A 27,640-nucleotide genomic window follows, 5' to 3' on the forward strand; every position below is an offset into this window, starting at 1 on the left:
GATTGAATTCAGTTAACTGTTCCTGCCTTCTCTGTTGTTAATCTTCTTTTCGTGTTAATTGTTGAATATGCATTTTCTCAGTTATCTCATGTCCGGCTTTGAGGATTGTGTAGTTAGGACCAATCCCACCACATACCCGCTCGTGATCTGATACGTACGCGTGACCGAGTGCTTTCATCTAGATATGTCCAGTGAAACTAATGAGGTTAGTATCAATGTCGAAGACTTATAGAACTATTTATTTTTGGTATCTATTTACCGTTACAAGCTCCTCCTAGGGTAACAGCCACAAACAAGATTCACCCGATCAACAAAGGCTCCTCTGCATGACCAGCTCTGATTTCGTGAAGGGAGATATAAATTCAATGGCGTTACTGATTGGTAATTCAGGCCAGAAGTTCCACGTGGTGTAGAGCGGCGTAAACGCATGTTATAACACTATTATAATGTTCGGTCACAGGCCATAACCGATAAAGCAGAAGAACAAACAACGATGGTGGAATTTGCTTGAATACCAACAGTAGCGCATGCATTAACCAGTCATTATAATTACAAAATTATTGAATATACATGTCACCTAAGTGTCCGGAATGTCCCAGTTCGAAGACACGGCGGCTCGATACCTACTACAAGCTCCATTAGTTAGGTTCACATTATTCTTCCATGGACCAAAATGTGGTTAATGTTCGTCAGTCATGATGCTTATCAATCAACTACTTTCCCCTATTAAATGAAATATCTGAGAAATAATGAGACATAGGACAGACAACACCCATATTAAGAGCTACTTTCTCCGTTCCTGGAAACTACGGACATAACAAAAGCGTTCAAACCTTCAGTTAGGCGATTCGTTAGATAACTAGACATATCAAGAAAGTCTCCTTTTTCATGAAACTAGATCTGGAAATTTGAATCCGTATTATTTTCCGAAATGGACGTTTATGTCTTTTTTCAACTACTTAAAATAAGATCCGATGTATATATCAAAATATATTCTGAATGGTCGAAATTGTTCCATGGAATCGCATAGAAAATTTATCACAATTACCTGTACATGAAACATTGAAGGACGAAATAGTCTCCACACGTCTTGTTTGAATCTATCTTTTCGTTTGTGTTTGTGTCTCTTGTTTGGATCGTGGACTTTTCGCTATTGAGACATCAGTCTCTTTTTAAAGACTCATGTTTCCAAGCAGACCACCTGTAAGTTTTGCTAAGCAGTGTTTTTGCATCCTATTTGTATTCCCAGTTCACACTCATTATTATAGGGGCCCTCTGGGCCGGGGGGTTCATGCAAGTTTACTGTAGTAGAAACTTGTGATAGAATAAAAGAAGAGTTCACTTGTATACAACAGCAAAATCACTCGTATGAATACTTTTTGCAATAATGGCTTTTTAGGCTGCAGCTGGAAAGAGAAAAGCTTCTCAGTGAGAGGTCAGACATGCAACGAATTTGTGTAATGTATTATGAGATGGCTAATGGTTTAAACCTAGAAATGCACAGACAAGTAAGTCATTCTCCTCATAGTAAACTTTGCTAGATGGAAATAGCTAAAAGATTAAGCGCTATCTTGACTCAAGTATTACCATTCCTATCACAAGAGGTAAGTTTTTCTATGTTTGCCACAAATTCGTAGCACCAATCCCAAGTTCTTTCAGCTATCGAAAGAGCCAAACAAGTGACAATGCAGGAATTAAACTCTGTGTTGGCAGTAAGTGTTCAGTCATTTGGATTCCAACTCATATATAGGCACAAATAGAAGATGTCAAGTCCTCGAAGTTCTTCAACGGAAATAATATGGGGCTCCCATTAGAACAGTTCGAAGCATACAAGGTACACTTTTGTGCATTAATACATCTTTGTAGCAGCTGTCTGTCATTGGGGGTGCTAACCCAGGCGTTTCCGGTTTACATGCTTCTAATTTGACTTCTAACCATTCTGCGGGCAGTACATCGTCCAGCACCCCTGGATCTCTCCAGTCAGGGTCAGCTAACGCACAGACGTCCAGTCTGCTTCCATCTCTTTCTCCATCTGGTAATCCGTCAGTTTCAGCGGCACTGTTGAATGGCTTGATGTCAGCAGCCGGTGCAGCATCTGTTGGGCCGGGAGCCCTTATGTTACAGTCTTCTGGTTCAAGGATATCTCCACTTGGACGTGAAGCCGAAAAGTTAATGAGTAATGAAGATAAACAAGTAAGTGCCATTCTAAGTGGCTACAGTGTACACTTATCTGTCAAGTTACACAACGAAATACTATCGCTTCGGCTCTGGATTTAAACATAATTGTTTTAACTTTTCAGAGCCTAGTGAACAATTTTTCTGTCACGACTCGTAAAATGAGTGTTGATGCACGTCTCAGCTACTGCAAATAGTATAGTTTACTTTGGTGATAAGGATGGTTAAACCAAAGTTCAATCAAACGCATGTGTCCAACTACTGATCTTAGGCATACAGGAAGTAGGCGTCCTGAATCAGGTCCCAGGGATGAAAGGATATCCTAGTTTGTATTGATAAACTCTGGATGGTTCGTTTCAAGAATGGAGCGTAGTGACGCAAATGTATTCGCTTTGCTTCTTAAACATTTACCCACTTGTTGATTTTTCTATCTCTACTCTGGGTCAATTTTTTCTTTGTACTGCTGCAAAATGTGTCAAGTTGTTATGCACATCATCGGGCACCATATCACTGATATTTTTGAGTCGAACGGTACAAAACACTACTTGAATTGGTTTCCAACATTGAAGCTATATTAACGGGAATGGATAGGGGATTAATGACATTCATCACTCATCATGTGAATAGGTAATTGGTTTTTCTCCGTGACCACATTTAGTCGATATTCGATCACGCATTTTTGCATTAATTTTCTACTTTTAACAGCGCGCTGCTGCTGCTGCAGCGGCGGCGGCAGCAGCAGGTAGTTTCCTGTTATCCAACCGCTCGTCTGGTAACGGCCCGTGTTTAGTCCCTCCACCGCCAAATCCAATCACTGGTTTGTTAGGTGGTTGTGGTGAGTTTCCTGGCTTTCCAGGCACATTCCCGATTAGTGCGGGTCTAGGAGGTGGCGATATTGGGAGGTCCCCTTCATCTCTTCCACCAATCTCTCAGCAGCCGTGTCGCGGTTCATCCACGGATGATGCTGGGGGTCGATCAAGTAACTCAGGTGGGATTCAGTTAGGATCTAATTTTGCTGGCCTTCCTCATTCGAGTTTATCTGCACTGACCAATCCGCTATTGCTTCCTCCACCTATGACTCCTACACCCGGCGGAAATCTGGGTCTCAGCAGCTCAACCCCAACAAGTTCTTCAGTTATGGATGAAAAAAGACGCAAACTTAACGAGCCTAAGGTAAGCTGTTGTGACCATTAGATATAGTGTGTTGTAATAATTTGTCCCTATACTCGCTGTTAGTTAATTATCAGTCTCACTTTTCTCACGATTTTATTGCTTTTGTTTTCTTGTATTCGAAAAGTGTGTTAAGTGTATTTAGATACGTCATGATTTTTGTTGGGATGTTTACTTTATGACCGATCTCATCCACGGGTCGATGTTAGTTGGTTGATAATAATGAGAAATATAGCTCAGATGAACGCCTTCAGCACTTGCGTTCTCTGACCTAGAGGACGTAATTGTAAAGCTTTTTGTCGTTCTAAACAGCATTATCAACTCATACATTATGCAGAAGTAAAGTTTCTGATTATTCCGCAAGCGTACAGTCATTCCGTCTTGGTGGCTTTGTTTCTAACTGGTTGACCTCGCCGGTTTTATTGGAGGGGTTGATTCGCGTCTAGATTTTTTCGAACAAAGGAAGTAGGATTACGAAATTTCAGGTTTTATATCGACCGAGGTCTTGAATGAATAAGAAAACCTAGTATAGTTTCGCCGTATTGGTTTTTGTGCGCATTTTAAGTAGAGAACACCTCGTAAGTAGGGTGGGGCAAACAAATGTCATTGCCTTTCGGCTGTTTGAAGTGTCGTAAGTAATATGGATACCGAAAGATCTGTTCAATTAATGTAGTACTTTATTCTCATTAAGTATAACGTCTTTCGTAATAATACACTGGTGCTTAAAAGTAAAAATCTAAAAAGTTCAGCGCCATATATTCATTGCATTGTCAACAAATAGATTGGCGCAACGCATTTTGAAAGTATTATATACAAACTTTTGATTTTTTAGGAGGGTGGGCACGAAAATGGCAATTGGAGGATGAATGACGATATGCGCACTATCCCAGTAAGTTAAGCTTGTTCACTTTCTTAGTTGTGACTGACTTGTATTTCCTACCTTTAATTTTCACCAAATAGATTACGGTTTGTGAATTAAAATTTATTTCCGACTACTGAGACACTTTTGAATCCCGTTTCGCTCACTTCTATCTGAATGGCCGAATAACATCATTAGCCTCCATAAAACGCATATCGTTTCTTGGTTTTATTAGTTTACAGTTTATGGGTTTTACAAACTATGGCTGATACTGACGACCTAGCCAGATTGTTCTAGCGTCTGTGTTTCTGACTAGAAACCAAGTCCTTGATTTAGTTTCTCAAAATATTAGCACATTTTATTATCAGAACTTTGACCTAGTTTTATTCCATTCAGTACTCATTCCTATCTAGTTCCTGTATTTCTTAGAACAGGTTCGGCATAAATGATTATGTCAAGTGGATATGCAGTTCGCTTAATTTGTCACAGTTGAATTCACGAGTCGACCTAAGATAGACCACCATTGCAAACCTGGAAGCATTGGACGGTCATTTCATCCTAGTATGGGACCCCTCAGCAGTGCGCACCCACGGTCCCTCATATGAGACTCGGACTTAGGACCTTCGGACTCGCACGCGAATGTTTAACCCCTAGGCCACTGAGCCGGAATCCAACGGTGTTAATGTCTAATTTTAATCGGTCCATGATCTTGCGCAACCTTCCACCCATTGTCTCAGGTAGATAACTGTCTCACACTCGACACGGATTGAATTCTACTTGCCACGACTTCTCATTAGAACTCCAGGAAATCCATCTTAAAGCTAATTACTAGTAAGCACATGATTATTATTAGTATGGGGATACACACTGCTAAGTAGTCCTTTAACAGGACGAAACGGTTGTCCAGTGCTTCCAGATTTTCAGTAGTGGTCTAGCTTAGATCGACTCGTAATTTCAACTGTGATAATTTATTCGATGGTCTTTCGACTGTATAACTAAAGGCCCTTAGGTTTTGAATAATTTTGATCAATACCTGTAACATTGAGTCGTGCTTTTGACATCGTGTTTGGATTCAGATTTCAACACTAACTGAATTCCTATTTTTAGAAGAGGATTACTTTGCAATATATTATAATGAGTACCTGTATAATCATCCTCTTACGTTTCTGTCTACTAAGTAACATTTTTTATCTGGCCTTTATTCGTTTGAAAACAAGTCGTCTAGGATCAAAAGACTATGATTTATTATATAGAAATAGATGTATTTATGCTATTGATTATTGCATTACTTTTACAAGATCTTGTATTTTACTTTATTGTAACAAAGGAGAGAGGTCCAAATCTTGGGGGTACTGGTCGTCGAAGTGGAAGCAGTCGTCAGCCTCTCAGTGAGTTATATTAGAGATATTCATGTAGTTTAATTTCCGAATAAATAGTTCTGTTTCCAAACGTACCCAATAAACTCGCTCAATCTCCTGTTTAACGATTGGCGAGTGTATTGAGATATATTAGAAATACGAAATCATTCAAACCTATATCTGTTAATTGAACCCATATTAAATTACGAGTTGACGTGTATTCACAGGCACTAAAATTCACTCATTTGTAGTGAACCTCTGTACTATATTGAGTGACTGTCCTCAAAACACTGGCAAGTCATAACATTATTAGTTCAATGACTTACATAATGAGGCACTGCAACATTATGGCAGTCTTCATCATTAAAAGATTCTTAGTGGTAGTAAAGGAAGCTATTTAGTATCTAAATCTTAATATCAACATCAGTCTTAAGATGGTGGTTGGAATTAGTCAACAGGAACTTCGTGTTACTTGCCACTCGTCAGCAAGGTGTACCTGTAATCTTGGGGAACTGATGCTTCCTGATGGATTTGATCCCGTGTCACCCAGATTCACACTTAGAGACGTCACCATTGAGCTATCCGGGTCGCAACTGGCTTCCTGTAGGACTGAGGTGTATTTACAATTGATTGGTCACTGGGTGGTGACCAACGTCACGTATGTCATATCCTTCTTAATGCAGATCGAATCCTATCAACCAAGTTGTAATATGGCCACTGGTCTAGGTGACTCGACGCAATCTTTCTTTTATATATTACTACCATTGAAGTAACTACTATGAATTTGGTGTTCATCTTGTGCTAATGAGGTGTGGCAACTTGAACCGATGCATATATGTGCCTGGTTATACGTTGTAGCTGACTGACTGACAAAATTACTGATTCACTGTAAACCTTTGAATTCACTTAATCCACATCTGCAATTGACTGGTAGCTGAAGGTGTATTGATAAGATGACAATTAACAACTTAAAATGTTTATGATATTTGAATAACCTACAAACCGATGCGGATTCGGGGCTGCGAAATATAACAATTACTACTATTACATTTTTAATTGCTTGAACAAACCAATAAGACTAAGTTTGTCCAACATCAATTGTCCCTGAATATTATTCAGCTTATCGAAAGACCATTTGCTGCTCACTGAGATTTGTTAAGTATGAGGTAAAGCACTACTGATAGGTATGTATGTGTATAACAACCCAGTTGTCTACAACTGTCAATGCAAGTTAGTGAATGTGTCTTCTTTCGAATTGGTCGTTTTGCAACAAATCAATCTTGTTTTTTACAAAAGTAAAAAGGAACTGAAACGTATTCGCAAAATCGACTCCAACAGTGAGAAGTACTGCGAAGTTAGGGTGATATAATTAAAAATGCAGTAACTGTAATTGTTAACTATTAATGAAACTTTTCAGGCGGTTTTTACACTAAAATGAGTAGAGCTATCATTGGGTTAATATAGAGAATACATACAGAATATACATATCGTGCTTAAGGCTGGGCGAACAATCGGGAACTGGATGGTTTTTCTTCAGAGAAGTGTATTGAAAAACTACATCGCCATCAAAAACCAATACAGTTAATAAGGTCCATAGAGGGTTGAAATGAGTTGTAGACGGTCAGTGCGTCCTAAATTTGTCCACTATCAGTTTTTCCGTTTAACTTTTTCGTAAACCTCACTAATGTACCAATTCTAACTATAACTTTTAAAGATTAAATCCCTATACAAACCTCTTTCGTTTTTCCTCTTCTCTCCTAGATCTTAGTCCACAGCTTAGTTCCGGTCACAACACTACCTATCCAACTACTTCAAGTGCACCTGCAGTCGGCACTGCCAACGCGAATTCTGGACGTCCATCTCAGGTAGGTTTTAATACTTTCAATGTTCATCTTGATCTTTTAGTTTACAAAATGTGGCAAATAGAACTGGTGCACTTTGTCACATGTATTTGTTTTCTTTTTGTATTTTGAATTTCATGGTTTGATTATCACAGTAGTTATTTTAGTAATGTTCTTAACTACTACTTATCGGCTGTTAGGTGATAATTTGTCCAAAAATGACAAAAATCCAATTAGCTAGTTTTTCAAGGCGACCTTGCTTTTCTTGTGTGCTGCTTACTTCTACCAACGTTCCGGAAAACAAAATTTTAGTTTTCGCATACTAGGTTTAGTAACCTGGTGAGATTAAGTAGTCTTATTTCCCTAAACATTTCTCTATACTATCCTATGTTAGTCATTCTATGCTTAGTCACGGATCACAGAGTTTTTTTCTATTCAGAAAGATAATATGAGGGATTGTAGGCGTTGAACCTGAAATAATGTTGCACTACAAGTTCCCATAGATTTCAGGTTGTCATATTAGCCAGCTATCTAACTTCATATCATACGCATATTCTTACTTAAAATCTATATCCACCTAACTTTGCAGAATCGTTCTTCGAGGACTTCACTTAATGGTGTTAGGTATTTTATCTATAGTGTTCTTTAATTTCATCTTTATTAATACACCCATTCCAAAATGCAAATGTTTGCACTTTTTATAACAATCATTTAAGAAAATTACAACAGTTAATTTGACACTTATAATCCCTTTCTTTATTCAAAGATAAAAACAAGCAGTGATTCGTTTTTAATATTTTCGTATCCTGCATTTAATTTTCAGATGTGTGCTTTATGCTATATTGTACAAAGTAGTAAGCTGTTACCTTAACATTATTTACAACAGGAATAGTTTTTCAGTTTGCAGTTATTTGTTTATCGTGCTATGATGCTATTCATTGTAATGAAGAAACGGATATTGAATCCGACTTCCGTGAATGTGTCAAACATATAGTGCAATTCCGCTCTAAATGTCTTTCTACAAAAGTAATACAGTAATCTATTCTCATCAATGGTGGTGGTTGGTTGTCAAATGGGTTTTATTTTCTGAGGTTGAGGTTTCAGTCAGTTTTACTATGGGGATTTCGCTTTGGGTAGGGGGTCATTAAACTCTTGATCATCATCTTAAAAAGTCTCATCTTTGCTGTATGGATTGTCAAGCTTAATCTAGTGACGATTAGTTGCTGATTAGATGAATGAACGTTATACATATAGCTTCTAACTAGAAAAATGGCATTTTCTTAATGAAATCCAAAGTTATGCAATATTTATAGTTCATATGCAGTCCGGTATTATTTTTGTGACAGCATTTTACTATCTGAAAATCTTATTTTTGTTACACATGTGATTATCCTACATTTCCCTGGAGTTCTATAATTAGGAATTGATGTATGAGAGTGAAGTAATAATAATAGTAATGGGAAAAGCAGTTCGGTTAGGAAAAATACAGCCAGAAAGAATTCTTTCAGTTAGAGAAGAGGATGATGAAATTATCAAGATTAGTACCAAAGTAGTAGAAGTGATGGTAATATCAGCGGTAGTAAAAAAAGATGAACAATATAAAACATGATTCCAGAGTAAAGAATTAGTTCGTAGAATAAAAGATGTAAAGCAGACAGTCTGCATCTACCAACATAAGGGGTATTGCAGGAAGTAAAGTATAAATTTTCCAGTTCAAATAAAGGAACTACCAAAATCGTTCACCTGAGATACAAATCATCATCACTGTAAAATCACTAGTTTCTTTCAGCAACTAGACCAAAAGGTCCCAACATCTATGGTCATTGCGTCAAAAAATGTGCGCACATTGTTATGGTTGTTTTTTAAAGACAACGTGTATCTAGCTTCCCGACTGTAAAGTGAGTATGACGCAATCTAGTCTAAATAAATAAGTAGAGAAAGTTAATCTGAAAAAACAAATTGATTCTGTTCGTTATATCAATTATCAATATCTATGGCTTTTCCCAATTTTCTACAAAGTTCACTTCTATTTATATCCACGGAATTATGAGACTTGACAGTTGCTATATCAGTTAATGGCCACAATTAAATAAAGTATATCCATCGATAAGTTTACGTACTTTGATTAGAAGAGTTCACCAGCTTGGTTACTGCAGTGTACTTTTTAAGTGTTGTAAAATAATTTTTGGTTCCTAATTTGAGATACTTTGCTCAATTTATTACCATCTTACTGTTTTCAGTTTGGTGGATAATTCATGCTTCGTTCTTTTCCTTCATATTTTTCAGGCGTCTGAGGTCCCAGCTTCAACCCGGTGGAAACAATCATCTAAAAAGTAAGTTTATGTAAAGTAAAACTAGTGTTAGATTTCTTTCAGAAATCATGTTTGTATCAATAAAAGGGCTGTTGTATATATATATATATATACTAATTAATTTTATATTAAGCATATTTCGGACCTTAATTATACCTGTGGATAACTGCTACCTATTCTTGTTACTATTGTTTCGGCTACAAGCTTACGGGGATGGAGTGTGTGTAAATAATGACTGAGTTTTTGAATTCTTTCTATACGAAAGTAATAGTTTGCTGGTGGTTTTTTCTTTGTTAGAAGTTTCCTGTTTAACACTAGCTTGGTTACATTTATCTCACGCGTTCTATTCACAGATAATTCTCAAGATTCCAACTTCGAGATAAATGCATGTTCACGGTTCGAACAGATAAAAAATTGTCTCGTGATATCCTGAAAATAGTTTATGTTAAACACAGAAGTTCATGTTGACTTATGTTTACAAAAAATTTTCGTCATGTTTTGTAAAAAATTTGCATTTATTTGGCCCCAATATCTATTTAACACACTAGATAGCAGTAATGTCTTGCAGTATTTAAGTTCTTAAGGTAGTAAATACAATTTATAACTGAACATATTCCCTTGCATATGGAATTTAGTGGCCCTATATCTAACTCTAGTTAGATGGTTTCTGACTTTCATCGAAATATACATGTCGTCAGTCCTCTTATATAATTATCGACTTAATTCGCGTTAGTGAATAACAGAATTGAATAAGTCAAATGCGAGAATGAATTTGGAATGTGTATTTCATACAACCGTTGGTCTGGACAAACGATCGAAGAAACGAAGCGAAGTGACGCCCGGTGGAGAAGGCATGTAAGCCAACTCCCAGACATGTAGTGAGTTAGATAAGAAATGCACATACATACGCCTACATAAAAAATAGTCAAGGTTAATAAACGAATAAGTGACAGGGTAAAAATGTGGCTTTTGGAGAATGAATAGATTGATCTGTCCAGAGGCTAGAATGACCTATGTGGGCTTGACATAATACCAGCCACGCGTATTATAGCCTCTGCCACACAGGTCCTACTCACTGCCTTCTCGCTCCCACACTGTTCACGAAACTGGAAGGACGAAAAGTGAATGTTCGGTGCCTTAACCGGGTTGGCGGACACAGATAGTCAACCTAGGGGAGTTGTAAAACCCTGATTCCAAACCAATAGTGCACATAGGCTCCAGTATCCTGAGGGAACAAATGGCGTATGAACCAATTATTAGTCACCGGCTACCATGAGACTGCATCTCCTTACGATGCTCCACTGCCTTGTGGATCAGACCTTTAGGTCAAAGGCTCCGGATGTGGCCCCCTAAGGAAACCGCCGACTTCGGTTTGGGCACCCGGGCAGTATCACAGCCCTCACACAAATAAAACGAAATTAGTGTGGCGCATATGTATCTGGTGCCCTCTTGTACCAATATCTATGTGTTCAAATAAATAAATAAAATCCCTTACAGAAGTGTATTCAGTAAAAATGTTACTGACCAAAATTGACTTAAGGATGAAACGTCTTCCAGTTGAAACGATTTCCGGTTAACTATTTTGATAAAAAGGACACACGAAACCGTTTATTAGTCAACTTTTTAAATGCTGTTGAATGTGCTTACACTACTGTGTTTTTAAATATAAACCACTTTGTTTCTATACGTGTCATATTATACAGAGTTAGATGTTGATTTCATGTTTTGCTAACATGTAATTGTGATATAAAATGCGTCCCTATTTGGACGGATATTAGATAAACATATAATTTTGATTGATATGTTCTGTGAGGATAAATAAGTCAAAGCTCATTGGTTTTCTGTCGTTTAATTTCTCTTTAATCGGATAGGTAATGTACTATTTTCAAAACTCGTAAATTTTTCTAAACATAGTCTTTTACACTCTATGCTTTCGTTTTGAAATGTTATTAATTCAGTTTCTAGTCATTTTTTACATATATATATATCTTGTCCTACCCTTTATTTTAGTGTTCAGTCTGGTCCCGGTGCTTATTCATTCATAGTGTTGCCTAATGGACAAACTCGACCGTGTGCATTGGCGTCCGCTCCCGGAGCGACTACTGCTCAGGGATTGCCTCGTCGACTTCAACACCTTGCTAGTTTACCTCATGGTGACGTCGTTTGTGCTGTCACTTTAGGCCCATGTCCAGTAGGACGTGCTTCTTCATTGGCCTCAGCTGATACCTGTATTGGATCTCGTAATGCTGGAAGTGATACTGATAGTGTTACAGTTGGTTCTCCAGGTTCAAATCACACCACTTCCATCCCCGCCCACTTTGCCTATACTGGTGCTCGAGGCAGCGTCAAGTTATGGGATCTTGCATCGATTAGTGCTAACTCTGGAACTGCCCCACTTGCTAATAGAGATATTACTCCCCTTGCTACTTTTGACTGTTTATGCTACGATAGCTATGTTAGATCTATCAAACTTTTCCCGGTAAGATAACTTTACTATATCATATTTACTGACAAAAATTTTAAATAAAATATGGATTTTTATTTACCGATCTTTCTGGTTTCACGATTTTAGGATGTTTCTGGTCTTATAGTTGGTGGTGAATCTAACGCACTCACTGTTTGGGATTTAAATGGTCCAGGACGACGTAGAGCTGAATTGACATTTGAAGCGCCTGCTTGCTATGCACTTGCACTTTCGCTTGATGGAAAACTGGCCTATAGGTAATTTTGAGTTACATTTACAAGTTTATCGATTGTGTACAGTAGAAATTTAATTTTCTGCTTTTACCACTATCGTGCTGTAATCTGATATTTCTAGTGCGGTAAAATTAATGTTCGTTAGGCAGTCCGATTATTTTAGAGTCTCTAAGTTTATTTACAGAAAACAAGCTTATTTATAGGTTCACAGGTGGCAGTGACTTTATTGAAGCTTTTGGAAATATAATGGGTTTAGTAACAAAATAAATAATTATCTAATCAAATTGTGACACGTAATCCTTAGTTTTTCTGGATGTTTGTGAGAAGTTTTTATTCGATTCTGATTAAGCATGAATTTTTCACCCTTCTCCCGACGTCGGGAGACTATCAAGAGGCTCCCAACAACCAAATAACTTTTTCTGTTTGCTTACTTTTTGAAAGGCTTATTGTAGGCTAAAAATGAATATTTCAGTTTAGCTATAATCCATTTTTATAAACGGTTAAAGAACTGTGTACTAATGGTTGTAGTATTTTCTTCATAACATCAAAGTCAATCATTGACTTCGTGATATTTAAACTTCCAGAAACCATCAACTTTAATCGTTCAGCAACCTACGTAAATTATTCGTCACATCTTGCCAAATATAATTTAACATAAAAACTGGAAACGTAGACTTTAAAATCCAACTTTCCTCAATTTATGTCGTTTGTCGCATGTATAGTCTTGGCTTATCGAAATTTAAGTTGGTTAGGGAATAATTCATTTCTTAATTATAGGACTGTATTTGTTCACTTTTATAATTTAAAACTTGGTTTATTTGAATTTTTATTTGCAAAAATATTTTCCTCTTTCTAGTTGCTGCTCCGATGGCCAAGTTGCTGTTTGGGATATACATAATCAGAGTATTGTTCACCAGTTTCATGGACATGTTGATGGGACATCATGTGTTGAAATTACTGGAGATGGGAATCGTTTGTGGACAGGTGGTTTAGATCATAAAGTCCGTTGCTGGGATATTCGTGGAAATGTAAGTGTATAATGAACATTAACTTTTTAACGAGTCCATGGTAAGTTCATGCATAGAGTTGAGATCAACTTGCATGGACTAGTTGTAGCTTGTTTAGTTAATCTGAAACGAGGAAGGGCAGCTGGTCCAGATGGATTGACTCCAGAGGTCTTTAAGGATGATGGTCCAATTTTAGCTATTAGGTTGACTAATATTTTAGCTAAGATCTGGGAGTTAGACGTTATTCCATCTGAATGGTCACAGTCACTTATCGTTCCAATATATAAGAGAGGGTTAAAATCATCCTGTGACAACCATAGAGGGGTTAGTTTAACTAATATAGTATCTAAAATACTAGCCTAGATAATTATCAGACGCCTAACTAAGACTCGTGAACTGCAAACACTAGAAAATTAGACTGGCCTCGGAACTGGTCGCGGCTGCATCGACTACATATTCACCATTCGTCAGGTTCTAGAACATAGGCATACTTGTCGGCGTCCGACAATGGTGGTCTTTCTTGACTTAAAAGCAGCATTTGACTCGGTAGACCGCGAGATTCTGTGGCAGTGTCTGTCATTGAAAGGCGTACCACAGAAGTACATAAACCTTGTGTAGGCCCTTTACTCGAACACTACCAGTCGAGTCAGAGCTTATTGCGAACTGTCATCTACTTTTGCAACCTCAAGTGGTGTCCGTCAAGGCTGTCCACTTTCTCCATTTTTGTCTAACTTCATCATAGACCTATTGATGGAAATAACATTCTCGTCTACTGAATTCTCGGGTATTGATCTCCTTCCAGGAGGTCCACTTATCGACTTGGAATACGCAGATGATATAGTCCTGTTTGGTGAAGACGCTGATAAAATGCAGTCTTTTGGTAGCACTGAGCAACAATGCCAGAATGTTTGGAATGCGCTTCTCTCCCTCTAAATACAAGCTGCTGCTTCAGGACTGGTCTGCGTCAACACCTGAACTAAGGGTAGGGAGTGAAGTAGTCGAACGCGTTGACAACTTCACTTATCTTGGAAGTCTGATCAGCCCTAACGGGTTGGTGTCTGACAAAATCTCAGCACGGATTCGAAAAGCTCGTTTGGCTTTTGCCAACTTACGTCACCTATGGCGAAGGTGAGATATCCGTCTATCAATAAAAGGACGAGTATACTGCGCGGCAGTCCGTTCTGTTTTAATTTACGGCAGCGAAACATGGCCACTAAGAGTAGAAGACACTCGTAAGCTACTAGTATTTGACCACAGATGCCTTAGAAATATTGCTGGCGTCTTCTGGGATCACTGGGTAAGTAATAGTGAGGTTAGACACAGAGGATTAGGGAATGGTGGTAAATCAGTTGATGAGGTTGTGAATCTTCATCGACTGAGATGGTTGGGCCACGTGTTGCGTATGACTGGACAGCGATTACCACGACGTGCAATGCTAACCGGTGTTGGGGATGGTTGGAAGAAAGTTAGGGGCGGCCGAACCAAAACGTGGCATCAGTGCTTGAAGACACTAACTTTTAGTCTAAGCGATGTTGGTAGATGCAGACTACTTGGTTGGGGTCCGCGTGACTATCGTAACCAATGGTTGGAGACTCTTGGTGACATGGCTCAGAATCAATCACAATGGAGTAGGTGTATACTCTCTCTGTCTTCCCTTAAACTAAGAGATTAAAATCGCTTCATATCTTTCTTTCTACTAACTAATTCCTTCTTCCTGTACTATATCCTTATTGCAATCTTTCTTTTATATATTACCACCTCTGAGTTAACTACTTTTATGAATCTGGTGTCCATCTTGTGTTAATGAGGTATGGCAACTTGGACCGATGCATAAATGTGCCTGGTCCTACGTTGTAGCTGACTGACTGTAGCTTGTTTGATTTCGTGCTTAACAATCGACATTATGCTAACTAGATCAGGCATATAGTAGAACTCTTTGGGTTTTAATTTGGCTGTTCACTTATTTGTTCAATTTGTTATATTATGTTTGTATTAGTGGAGTTCTTTTACTCATATTATCATGTTCAACGTTTTCTTTCAACTTAGTTTTATGTTGATTTAAAGATTCGCTTATTTATTTATCTATCGATCGATACTTCTTTCCCGGTTTATTCTCATTTTAGAAATTTTTTTCTGCGTAAATTATTCGTATTTTTGCTTTTATTTGAGAATGAGAAAGTTATTAATTGTGTGTGTTTGTTGAAAAGAAATTTTTTCAACCGACCAGTCACTTCAACTCCTATCCATCTTAACTAAATAGCCTTTTTTTCATCCTGTTGTGTAATTAGGTATTACCAAAAATTATCTATACATCCTTTCTTTTAAAGATGATTACTATGTGCATGTGTGTTGCAAACACAATGGCTTCAGTATCTTATGATATTTATTCTACAAGCTGATATGAAAGCTCTTCTTAAATTTTTGATCATTAACAAAATTATCTTGAACTTTCTGTTAGTTACTTAGTTCTCATATTCATTCAGATATGATATATCTCATATGTGATTGTTATACTAACTAACGGAACAGAGAATAGATAAGTAGCGTTTAATATATATCCACACAGATTATTCTTTGTTTAATGATATATATATATATATATATATATATATATATATATATATATATATATATATATATATATATATAAATATAATGAAAAATTACCACTTTAAAAAAACTTTAACGCTTCCCTACATCTTCCCACTTCTGTAATTTCATTTCAGTTGTTTTCTTTTCATAAAAACTTTACAAGGAACCAAATATTATACACTATTTTCCTTCTCTTCCTCATTTAGAGTTGTGTTTTTTATTATTTACTGTCATTGTTGCCTGTCTGTACAGATTGTTTATGAACGCCAGTATATATATATATATATATATATATATATATTGCTGGTGTTGGTAAGTAAGAATTGGGAATATTTTTTTTCACAGAAAGACATTAATTAATATTTGATTCTCATCGTTCTGGTTTTAGATTTTCTTTCGTTTGCATATTTTATTATCTGCAAGTATCACCATAGTATACAAAACTTATCTCGGTCATGCTTGCCTACATGTGTAAGTATGTTCTCTATACAATATAGTTAGTTACTTGATAATATATCTGACCAATCAGCAGTTTTCCGCTCTTTGCTAGTCTATTCCTAGACACACACACCTATACGTACACAAATGTAGAATGAGACTTTTTTAAAGTGTTTTTATTCAGTAGAATTAAAATAATGATTAAAATATGTTCGATATTTAATTTTATTTATAATGTTTTTGATTTGTTTCTTTTTGACATCACTCTGTTCTTTCTTTTCAACTCGAAAAGTTTACCGATATGTTTAATAAAGTTGCATCTTGTTATGGATTAGTAAGAAAACATATTAAGTACACAGTTCAACTGATCATTTTTATACTTGATGTTGCTTGTTGTCTTTCAGATGTAAAAGAAACGAATAAACGGTCACTTAAAATAATGACATCTTGTAATAAAAGGTAGCTGTGTTAGTTTCTCATTTGTCAATGCATCATTACATCCTCAACGGTCTCGTACACATAACTCATATGGACTTTTAAAACTTCGGACATATTATAGTGTTTTGTGTTTCACGCGTAGTATATAAAAATGAATACTTTAATCGGAATCTCTCAATAATCTTTGTTGTTAATGCCACTTCTCTAACACAATATTACTTAAATTGCACATCTTTTTGAGGTGAGACTATTGATGACTTTTGAGCGACGCTAAAGTGACATTGAAAATATCCACCTCTTATTAGGACTGAATAAGGATCATAGATCAGTGTGAAGAATTAGGATTAGGATTCACAGTTAGTGGTTGGGGGTTAGGAATTAGATTCGGGGTTTTTATCTCGAACTGACATCAACTAAAGTGCCAAAACGCTATCTAGCTAAATCGATGGATGAATTTTGCGCCAAAATCCAAGACCTACTATCCTAAGTCTGATTTGTTCGTCCATTAATTACAGTCTCGCCCATCAGTTTATTTAGTTTCTACTAATTTAATATTTTATTACAGCTGATTATTCAGTGATACCTCAGGCATAGCATATTATGAAGTATACTTTCATTATTTAGGTCAGTGATTAGTCCCAATAGCATTTCACCTGTCTATTTGTTATTTATTAGACTACAGCCCTTTTTTCTTTAAGTTCTTTATTCGTATGAATCTAATTGATTTTCCAACCTTTTATTGCTATTTCAAAATAGCCACATGTATCCACCAGTTATTGTTTTCTGAATTTACAGCCTTCACGAGATGTCTGTCACATTGAATTCAAGTCCCAAGTGTTTTCACTTGGCTTATCTTCACATATGGCCCCAACTCGGCGCCAAGCTGAATCAGTCTCTCCAGTTTCGGTTGACGGAGAGTCTACCTCTAGTGGTGGTGCTGGTGCTGGAGGAGGTACTCGCGACACAGTTAGTCCACAGTCGTTCGTCAGTGGAAGCAATAAGTCACTATCAATTGAAAGCTGGTTAGCGGTGGGTTTGGAGTCATCTGAAGTTGAAGTCCTAGCTATAGGACCAGATGGACCACCTGTTTCAGCATTCCCTGTTAATTATAATGTACCACGTGAAGAATCTGGAAGTGGGAGTGGTAATCCTTCCCCAATATCCCATCATACTGGATCTAATCAACCTCAACATTTTCGTCTTACTCATCATGAAAGTTGTGTGTTAGCTTTAAGGTTTGCACATCATGCTGACTGGTTCCTTACAACAGGTAAAGATCATCAAGTTAATGCTTGGCGAACTCCATATGGTGCCTGTCTTCTTGAAGTAAGTAATTTCATCAATGTGGTAATCACGTATCTTGAGTTTTTTTTTAAAAACAGAATTAGTTCCAGTTATCTTTTTATTACACATACCATTGTTCTTTAGTATACTGAGTTTAAAGTAAAAGTGACAACTCATTCCTTGTTGATCCTATTTTCCCTTTTGTATCCTGTAGTAAGAGGCGGTAAACTGCTAATCTAACATACACGAGACCTATGCAAATTCATTGAATGTTTTGTCTTAGTAATCGGAAATTAATGTATACTTACACTGATTTCCTAGCATTTGCTTTTGAACCGGACGTTATTTTTCTTTAGGTAGGTAAACTCACATGCTCAACCATCTGCTTTCATCAGTAAATACTTATCATTCATTACCTTTACATCTTTCTGAGTAAAAACAAAAATTTGTTCGTATTGAAGTGTTTATTGCCTGGTGATTTGTGAGAGTCCTGTAAATAATGATTAACAGTCGTATTTGTCAATTGCTTACTGTATGATGATTTATTCTTTGTTCATTATTTCAGGGTTTACTAGTAGTAGACTATGATTATAATCTTTTAATATTACTGTAATTACAATGTTTCACGTCTAAACAGTAGGAATTACTGAAAGTAGGATGGTATTTAACGAATAAACTGAATAGGTTTAGTGTATTTAATCTATTAACCTTTGTGTGTAATCAATATCCTATCGTACGTATTTGTAGCTGTTCGTTTGTATTGTATTTATGTAGTGTACATTAGTCAAAGTATTTATCATTTACCAATTTAGTACAGTCTTTTGATGAGACGTCACGTCTACATTTAACTTTAATTGACATTTCTCAAAATGTAGATACTAATTTTTAATATAAAGAAAAAACACAGCTTAGTTTGATTCCTTTTTTAAATAGTTTATTGCGGAAAGTTTAAAATGTTTATAAATGACAACGCCCATCGATACTAGCATTTGTTTCTACTTGTTACCATGTGGTTTGTGAAGTAACTTTTCACTTTTTGTTTTTCAGTGTCAAGACAGTAAGGATATTCTATGTATTAGTCTGGTAACAATAATCGTTAATTATCCACTCGTATAGGTAACTGAAGCATAAATATTTTAAAAAGACTAACAGATGCGAGTAAATTAAGTGGTATTCGATGTACCAGAACCACAAGCTTGTAGACGGTACTGAAGTTTATATTATTTAAGAACACGCTTTTTATTTATGTGGTAAGTAAATCGCAGTGTGTTTGATTGATTCGAGGTCGTTGTACGATGGTTGTTAATTGATCCAGGTTTCAACTACTTGGTCACACGTTTGTGTCACTCTTCGGTTTGGGAACCTAAACAGTTCCATTCCATTTCCTCTCAACAGCAGGACGTTTTGCTACTTTTTGAGCAACTTACAAATTTCATCAACTGGTAACAGCTGTCTTCAAATTAGTGAATGTGCACATTTTATCGTAGCAAATATCGCCCCTGTAGAACAATTTGACAACAAACTTTATTTGTCAATTTGGCTTTATGACAAGCGTGTATGTAGTGAGCTAATTGAAAGTTGATTTATTCAAGTTTGTTATTTTCTGCATCATTTTTAAATAATAACATTTTGTTTTCTTAACTGCTAGACGAAAGAAGCGGCGTCAGTTCTAACATGTGACATATCCTTAGATGATAAATTTGTGGTTACCGGTTCCGGGGATAAGCGTGCAAATTTGTATGAGGTTATCTTCACTTCTCAACGATAAATTAATGACATTCCTTAAATTTATGTGTGCAAAATGCAACAATGTCTTATACTAATGATCTGAGATCATTCATTTCATTAATGATCCTTTTCGCCTCTCTTTATGACTATAATCCTACATGATATATTGTATCACAACTATCCGGTATGAACTGACATTAATTAGTTTATTAATGTCTCTTAATGTTTCTTACTTATTACTGTTTTTGTTATTGTTAGTACTTTTACTGGTGTAGTCATTGCTGATATTTTCTACTTGTAACTGTTTTTTTCCTCTAAATTTTCTTGATTGTGTGCGTGATCGCACTGTTAGCTTTCCATAGGTGAGTAACCTTGTTGTTGATGATGATTTTTATGTGTCAAAATTTCGCAGAAATAATGCACAAAAAAACTTTCCCATTTCTTATATGAATACTCACCGTTCTCTTTGTTCTCATCATTATTGATTCGCAGTTATTGTTGCTAATGTTAGCACTATAAATCATCATCTCAAAAAAATGCACAACAGAGGTGATCTGGTCGCTAATCTGATCATCATTCTTCATTGACGGTATAATAATAATGATAATAATAATAATTGTTATTATTATTATTATTATTGTTATTATTATTATTATGAATCTTTGCATTTACCTCCAGTAATGTGGAATTTAGCTGCGTTTTTTGTTTTTATTTTCCAATTGGTTTACTCGAGAAAAAGAAATATTTAAATCTTGCTGATGGACGACAATACAGTACGTATGAAAGAGAAATGCATTTATGCCGTTGTCTCCTACTCAACACTCGCCAATTTTTCAGTTATTCCAAAATAACGCTACGCTCGACCTATGTTGTTTGTACACCATAACATCACAATATTGTATATAATCACCCTAAATCTTTTATTATAATACATTATCTCATCTTGGGATAAAAATAAACGTTTCTTTTCTTGTTTTTTTCCTTTTTATATCTCGTAAGTTCTCTTTCAACAACACATACTTTTTCTACTTGGTCCTATCACATTTTTTCTTGGGGATTTTTGTGTGTGCGTGTGTATCGTATTTACATACGTACTCTTGTGTACTTCGTTTTTCTTTTTCTATTGCATTTATATGATTGATTCCTTATCATTGTTGTCGACAATAACGACGGTTATCATATAATGAAAGAATTTTCATTCTGTTAACCACTCTCAAACTTATTATGCATCATTTCAGTCAGTGATTTTTATTGTGTCTGTGTGTTAATTTGTTCCTTATCTCATGGTATATATAATACCCATCGATCGATTTATATGTCTAAAACATTATTATCCAACAAGTCAAATCCGGTCTCATTTTGATTAAAGGACATATCTTATAGTAAGTAACGTCATTTTGTCCAAAGAATAACTTACATTTGTCTTATAGTTCTATAATTATTCTTATAGCCTTCCTAATTATCTTCATATCTATTTATGCGTTATTCCTCTACGTGAATATGTTACACTATTAATGTGACCAAAATAGTCTTCAACTTGTATGCTCTTAGATTTCTTAATGTGGCTAGGTAAAAATTATTATCTATGTATTCCTACATTTATTGATCTGTAGAAGGTAATCAGTAAAATTATTATTGCTTCTTTGAGTATAATTTCCTTTTCCTACTATAAGGGTTGGATTTATCTCGAAATGTGCGTTATTCTCGTCGGGATCTTTTTGTTGATATTTCGAATCGTCGTAAGTCTAATTTCTCAGTCGCAACTAGCACCTCGATGTTATAGTCATATTTGCACATCATGATGATTGATTGAGCTTAATTGGCTGAAACATCTGTTGCCTTAGTTCCCACCGTGCCGGACGGGTTGGTTAGAAAGCTGTAGTATTAAAAGAAGCAAACTCAAGATCTGACGGCAGCATGGTGTCTTTTCAGTCGACCAAGATCCGCAGCGTTGGTGCCTCCTCACCACGGAATGTGTGAGGGTTAGAAAAGGTGCGGCTCAGAAGTAGCTCGGTTCACTACGTCCAAAGGGATCTCCGTTGTTGGCTTTAAAAGTACCAAACTGACATCGAATCCCAAAAAATGCTTTGACCAGCCTCAAGCATTTGTTCCTTAAGCTCTGCAATCCTACTCTCAAATTGTCAAGACCGCTGCTAATGCAGTTCCCTGTTTGGGTCTCCGAAGAAGTATCCTTTAACGTTTTAGGCAGTTGGAGAGTGACAACCATACTTGTACCTTCAACTGATCATTGTTCACAATCAAGTCTACTTAGTGTTCTGTTTTCATTGTCAACTCATATCTCTAGTCCTTTCTCACTTGAAATTATTGATAACGTATGGGGCTCACAGAATGTTTTTCCTGGTCTTCTGAGGTCACTTCAAAATAAACGGGTCTTCCACGACCGTTGTTGCTATCTTGACGTGGTGGTCGGGCTTGCCTATCGTGATGAAGCAACCGAGCCATACTGGCTGGAACAACCGTTCCTCAAGGTCCTACAATGTCAGACAGGTCGGTTGAAGAGCGGTAAGACTACAAGCAACAAACCCAAGGTCCGAAGGCGAAGTCGTACTACTGACTGTACAGAGGTGTGGCAGCAGTAAGGTATTTCCTTCAGGAAACCGGCATGACAGCGATGCTACCTCCCCACAGGGAGGGATGGGGTTAGAAAAGGTCGGCCCTAAAAATGCACACCACCTTATCCCACTGATATCCGTCTCCGGCAGTAAGGTCTCAACAAGTACTGAGCTGACATAAAAATTACCCACAGAAAGGTCGTGTGTGACCGACCTCAAGCAGTTGTCACTTGGGCACTGCGGTCACGCTCTCAGGTCATTAAGACCACCTCTAATCCAATTTCCTTTTCAGGCACCTACAGAAGAAATGGGTCTTCCAGTGTCTGAATCGTGTCAAATTGAGGGCTAGGTGCACTAGCTGAGATCTTGGAACCTAGTACCATCGATGTGTGCTGTCTTCTAAACACACACTGGGTTCTAGTGTGATTATAATCGCGTATGTACTGTCCAAATGATACAATAAGAACTTGAAGGGAAGGCCGTTACCTTATCATTCTCGCCTACTCTTCACTAACTTGACCTTAAGCAGAGTAAGAGACAAATGTTCATATCCTTAGATATATCCGCAACAGGTTATTTTGACCTTCGTCGGTCTTTAAAGTCAATCTGGAAAATACCACACAGAATTCTCAACCTTGGTAGGTTAGTGTTTGGGAGAAGCGCGCTTGACTCATTTCAACCTGCGCCACCTTCAACGTAGTCAAAATGTTAGTCAGCCAACCAAAGGATGATTATACATAATACTTTATGTTACGAACCTTGGTATATGAAATAAAAGGTGCATTGCTCATGTATCATGAAGTCACCGACTGAACAGCGCTTATGTTATGGATATATGCGTATTAGGTTGGTGAGTTTGTTAACTTTCGGTGATTGAGTTGTTTTGGACATACTCAAGTTGCACTTACATCGTCGTACAATGTTAGGTATCATGATAATGTTAGAAGCAATCTGTCGTGGGAACAAACTATAATATTTAGCCTTATTGGCAGTACAATTATTTCAACTTAATATGGTAATGCAACTTGAGATAAAGCGCATTTGTGCCATGCTCCATGGTGATTTTGACTGTCACGATACATACATTACACGAATCAAAGTACTTTTCATAACCCAATTCAGCCAACAATTTATTTTGCTGAGAACGACGCTACTAATTGCACACTAGAAGTGCTAACTTGTTTCGAATAAAAAAAGTAGATCATACTCGGGGAAAGTGTGTATACTTTGTTTTGATGGATTTACTCAACTCCACATAACCAGTATTGTGAATTAACATATATTTTAGATGCGAGTTTAATTATTAGTGCGCGTTTAATAACATCATTGAGTGTGAAGTAGTTTTTGTTGACAATCTCAATAAAGTAAGTTTTCTCAAAGTGGAAAATGCCAGTTCTTATTTTTGTAGTCTAAGATAGTACAAATCATACTAAATTTGTCATTATGTTCATTACGTTTTAACTAGAGTACATGATGTTCCAAGTATTTTGTATAAGCTCGAGTATTCTGTTTATAGATTTAATGACCAATCTCTACAAACTAACATTCTAAATGATATCATTTAGTTTAAATTTTGCCATTTCATTTCTTGAAAAAGATTCCAGTTTAATAACTTTGAAACGATTCTTCTCATTTAAATGCGAAGTTTTTGTCCTATACTTAGTAGGATACATAAACCAATGGCTTTATTAGACAGAACTATTTAGTCAGTATACTGAATGTACAAATTAGAAAGTTAATTTCAGGAACTGTATGTATTGGTAATAGAAGTAATTATGTGTACATATATGTTGTTAGTATTTATCAATATTGATTTATAATACTCTTCAAATAATCAATATCTTGCAGTTATGGTTAGTGAATAATGATAAATGGATTATCATTACAAATGAACTGTGACCTAATCAATTATCAAGTTTATTTTCATCCTTTACTTGACAAGACATTTGAAAGCTTTTTTGAACTACAGATCGATATCAGATTTTCGAAGCCTATATGTATGACACAATGTAATGTGAAGAAAATCAATATCACGAAACTACTTACCAATATGATTCATTGTAGTTGTGTAGTCTTTTTAGAAATATTATTCAATACTTGATTTATTTATAAATAATTCTCATCATGAAATCACATAAACTGGATAATTCATTACGAGTCAAGTTATGACGGACAACTATTCTGCTGTCGATTTTGTTACTTCAATAACATGTATTAAGAACCTTAAATTATTTAAAGTTGACGATCTCAAGACATATCAGAAGGGATTTTGTGGATATTATAGTAATTTTAATAGTTAAGATCACGAGTCATTTGAACCTAGACCACCGTGGGAAACCTGGAAGTACTGGACGGATGCACATTGCTGAGGAGTCCCATAATAGGACGAAATGGCCGTCCAATGCTTCCACGTTTTTTATGGTGGTCTAGCTTCAATTAACTTGTTATCTCAACTATTAAATTGTGAATCATTTATAATCAGGATGGGTTTTGTGGAGATTTTTAGAAATTTCACAGGTTGAAATCATGAGTCAATTGAAGCTAGACCATCATGGAAAACCTGGAAGCACTGGACGGCCGTTTCGTCCTTGTATTGACTCATGATTCCAACCTGTGAAATTTCTAAAAATCACAAAAACCATTCTGATAATAATCAACTGGTCACTAGTGATTGACTTCAGGAGATACTCCTGGAGTTCTAGTGAGAAGCCGTTACCAGTAGAGTTCAACCAGGTCTGTTGTGAGATATCAGCTCACTGAAGACAATGGTATGGGGTGGCACAACTTCGTGGATTGGTTGGAGTTAAACATTAACACTGTTGGATACCGGCTCAGTGGTCTAGTGATTAAGTGCTCGCGCGCGAAACCAGTAGGTCCTGGGTTCGGATCCAGCAGGGTGCGGGATCGTGGGTGTGCACTGCTGAGGAGTCTCATATTAGGGCGAAACGGCCGTCCAGTGCTTCCAGGTTTTCTATGGTGGTATAGCTTCAATTGACTCATGATTTCAACGTGTGAAATCATTTATAGAATGCATGATTCATATATAATTACTGAACTAAATCGATTATCATTTGCTTAATAATCTTTAATATTGGTCAGAATCCGTTTAAAATTAATAGATTTTTATATGATTTTCTTCGCTTCTAGTGGAATTATATCTACTTTTGTTCCACAGTCAATGAATAAAATTGTCAAAATGATCAAATTGACTGAGTAAATATTTCAACTGAAATCAATTGTTGTATTCTATCTAACTTAGTTAGTATTTTGTAGAAGATAAATTCACTGATCAGATTAATGAATATGTATAATAAAAATTTATATGAATTTATATGAATACAAATTTGTTCAAAACCACAAACAAACAAACGATAGTATGATTGAGTTCGTTTGCATCTTGATAGTAAAATGAATGAAATTAAAGGTCACCAAAATAGCCAATTACATTTTTAAAAAAAAAGAAAATTTAATCTGTCATTTTATCAATACTGACCTTAATAAAACAAGTTTAAAGTTTCTTTTTTTTTCTGTATAATTGGTCAATTTTTTTTTACAAAAAAAAATATTTTCATTTTCTAATTTTTTCTTTTTATTCTAACCAAAAAAAAATCACACAACAAATCTCTCTCTATCTGTTTATTTCATTTTAGTTTTCTTGTGAATAATTATTCTCTCTCATTTTTTCTTTTTTGATTGATGATTTGTTTTCATTTTACCGTAAATCAACTCTATTGATACACACACGCACACACACACACACGTGCATACATACATATATACGTATATACACACTCACATACATACATATACAAAATTTACTGACAAAAACATTTGTTTACAGAATAGGTAATAATAAAATTGATTAGTTTCTTTGTTGGTTTCTTTTTCGTGTTTCGATAATTTTGTTCTGTCTAGTTTTCATTATTATTATTATTATTATTATTATTATTATTATTATTCATTTATTTAGTATTTTCTTATTTCAATTATTTTCGTTTTTCATTTTACAATACCACTTCAGTTTACTTCGATTTATGTCTTTTTCTATATCGACCGAAATTCTTGGAATAGAAAAGGGAAAAAAATGGAGGGGGGGGAATTTGAAATAAATATTTTAAAAAAATAATAAGATTTAAAAATAAAGTTTTTTTCTTCAGTTTTGTTTCTTTTTTATTTTGTTTGTTTTCCTATTACCTATAGGATTCAATGTTTTATTTGGAAAATAATAAAAAAAATTAAATTAAATTTCATATATATACACATTGTAAATATGCTTGTTACTGTTTGTTTTTTCTTTTGTATATTTAATTCATTATATGTAATTTCTTTTAAATAGTTTGTTTTGTATGTTTTTCTTTTCTTTTTCCGATTGTATTCAGTCTATTTTGTTGTTGTTGTCCCCATTGTACATTGTTCGTTTTATTATGTTTTCTCTATTATATGATGTTATATATATGTATGTAGTTTTTTTTTTTTGTATTGTTGTTTACATTGACTTGAGTGAAACAGTTAGAAATTAGTTAGTTAGTTAGTATGTTGGTTGGTTGGTCATTAGTAATTGAATGAATTAGCCTGTCAGTAATACAACACAATTGAATTTATTTTGGTCTGTTAGTTAGTCAGTCCAATTTATAAAATCGAATAGATAATATAAAGTTAATCGATCAATCAATCAAATCAATTGTTTATTGATTAATTTATTCATTTATATAATTTTTATAAAGTAAAAAACAATAAGTGATATTAACTGTTATAACTTGTGACCTGTGTGCCCTGCTAATGTATAATGTAATGATACCGCCAATTAGAGAGCAATGACTTGTCGATAGAACCAATGATGTATAAACCCGTATGAGCAGTCTAGAGTCCTTATTGGTCCCGTTTCCTGTCTAGCCCAGCCAGTTAAGTCCAGAACACCAATCCGAGCCTCTGCGATATGAATCATGTATTTTAAACATACTCGGTTTATGTATCAATCAGACAGACCACATCGTACCAATAAAATATGAAACAACATTTGTATAAGAATTAGCCAGATGTGGCTGTGAATAAGCGAGGTAGTATTTAATAGACAGGGCATAATTCAAGAATGGTATAATGATAGTTCATAGGTCAACCACAAACCTCATAATAAGTGGGACAAGGATATGAATAGTTTAGTTACATAA

At 35.7% G+C, this 27,640-nt stretch overlaps 1 protein-coding gene across 2 annotated transcripts; it reads left to right on the forward strand.

The window, feature by feature from the left end:
* Nucleotides 1-1,092: 1,092 nt before the first annotated feature.
* TLE2 (Transducin-like enhancer protein 2) lies at nt 1,093-27,011 on the forward strand. 2 transcript variants are annotated; one of them, XM_051213705.1, is made up of 17 exons: nt 1,093-1,203; nt 1,269-1,366; nt 1,400-1,508; nt 1,542-1,604; nt 1,638-1,712; nt 1,751-1,834; nt 1,867-2,193; nt 2,881-3,348; nt 4,178-4,234; nt 5,532-5,592; nt 7,324-7,427; nt 9,690-9,736; nt 11,726-12,194; nt 12,288-12,436; nt 13,269-13,440; nt 17,683-18,213; nt 19,820-27,011. In XM_051213705.1, the coding sequence occupies exons 1-17, from the start codon at nt 1,183-1,185 to the stop codon at nt 19,937-19,939; spliced, it is 2,955 nt and encodes a 984-aa protein (XP_051069705.1). In that variant the 5' UTR covers nt 1,093-1,182; the 3' UTR covers nt 19,940-27,011. The 2 variants fall into 2 exon arrangements, with proteins under 2 accessions (XP_051069705.1, XP_051069704.1); XM_051213706.1 differs by lacking the exons at nt 7,324-7,427; nt 9,690-9,736; nt 11,726-12,194; ... (2 more) ...; nt 17,683-18,213; nt 19,820-27,011 and having other exon boundaries at nt 1,093-1,834; nt 1,870-2,193; nt 2,301-3,348; nt 4,178-6,923.
* The last annotated feature ends 629 nt before the right edge of the window (nt 27,012-27,640 follow it).

Source organism: Schistosoma haematobium, chromosome 3 (genome assembly GCF_000699445.3).
Source record: "Schistosoma haematobium chromosome 3, whole genome shotgun sequence".
NCBI lineage: Eukaryota > Metazoa > Platyhelminthes > Trematoda > Strigeidida > Schistosomatidae > Schistosoma > Schistosoma haematobium.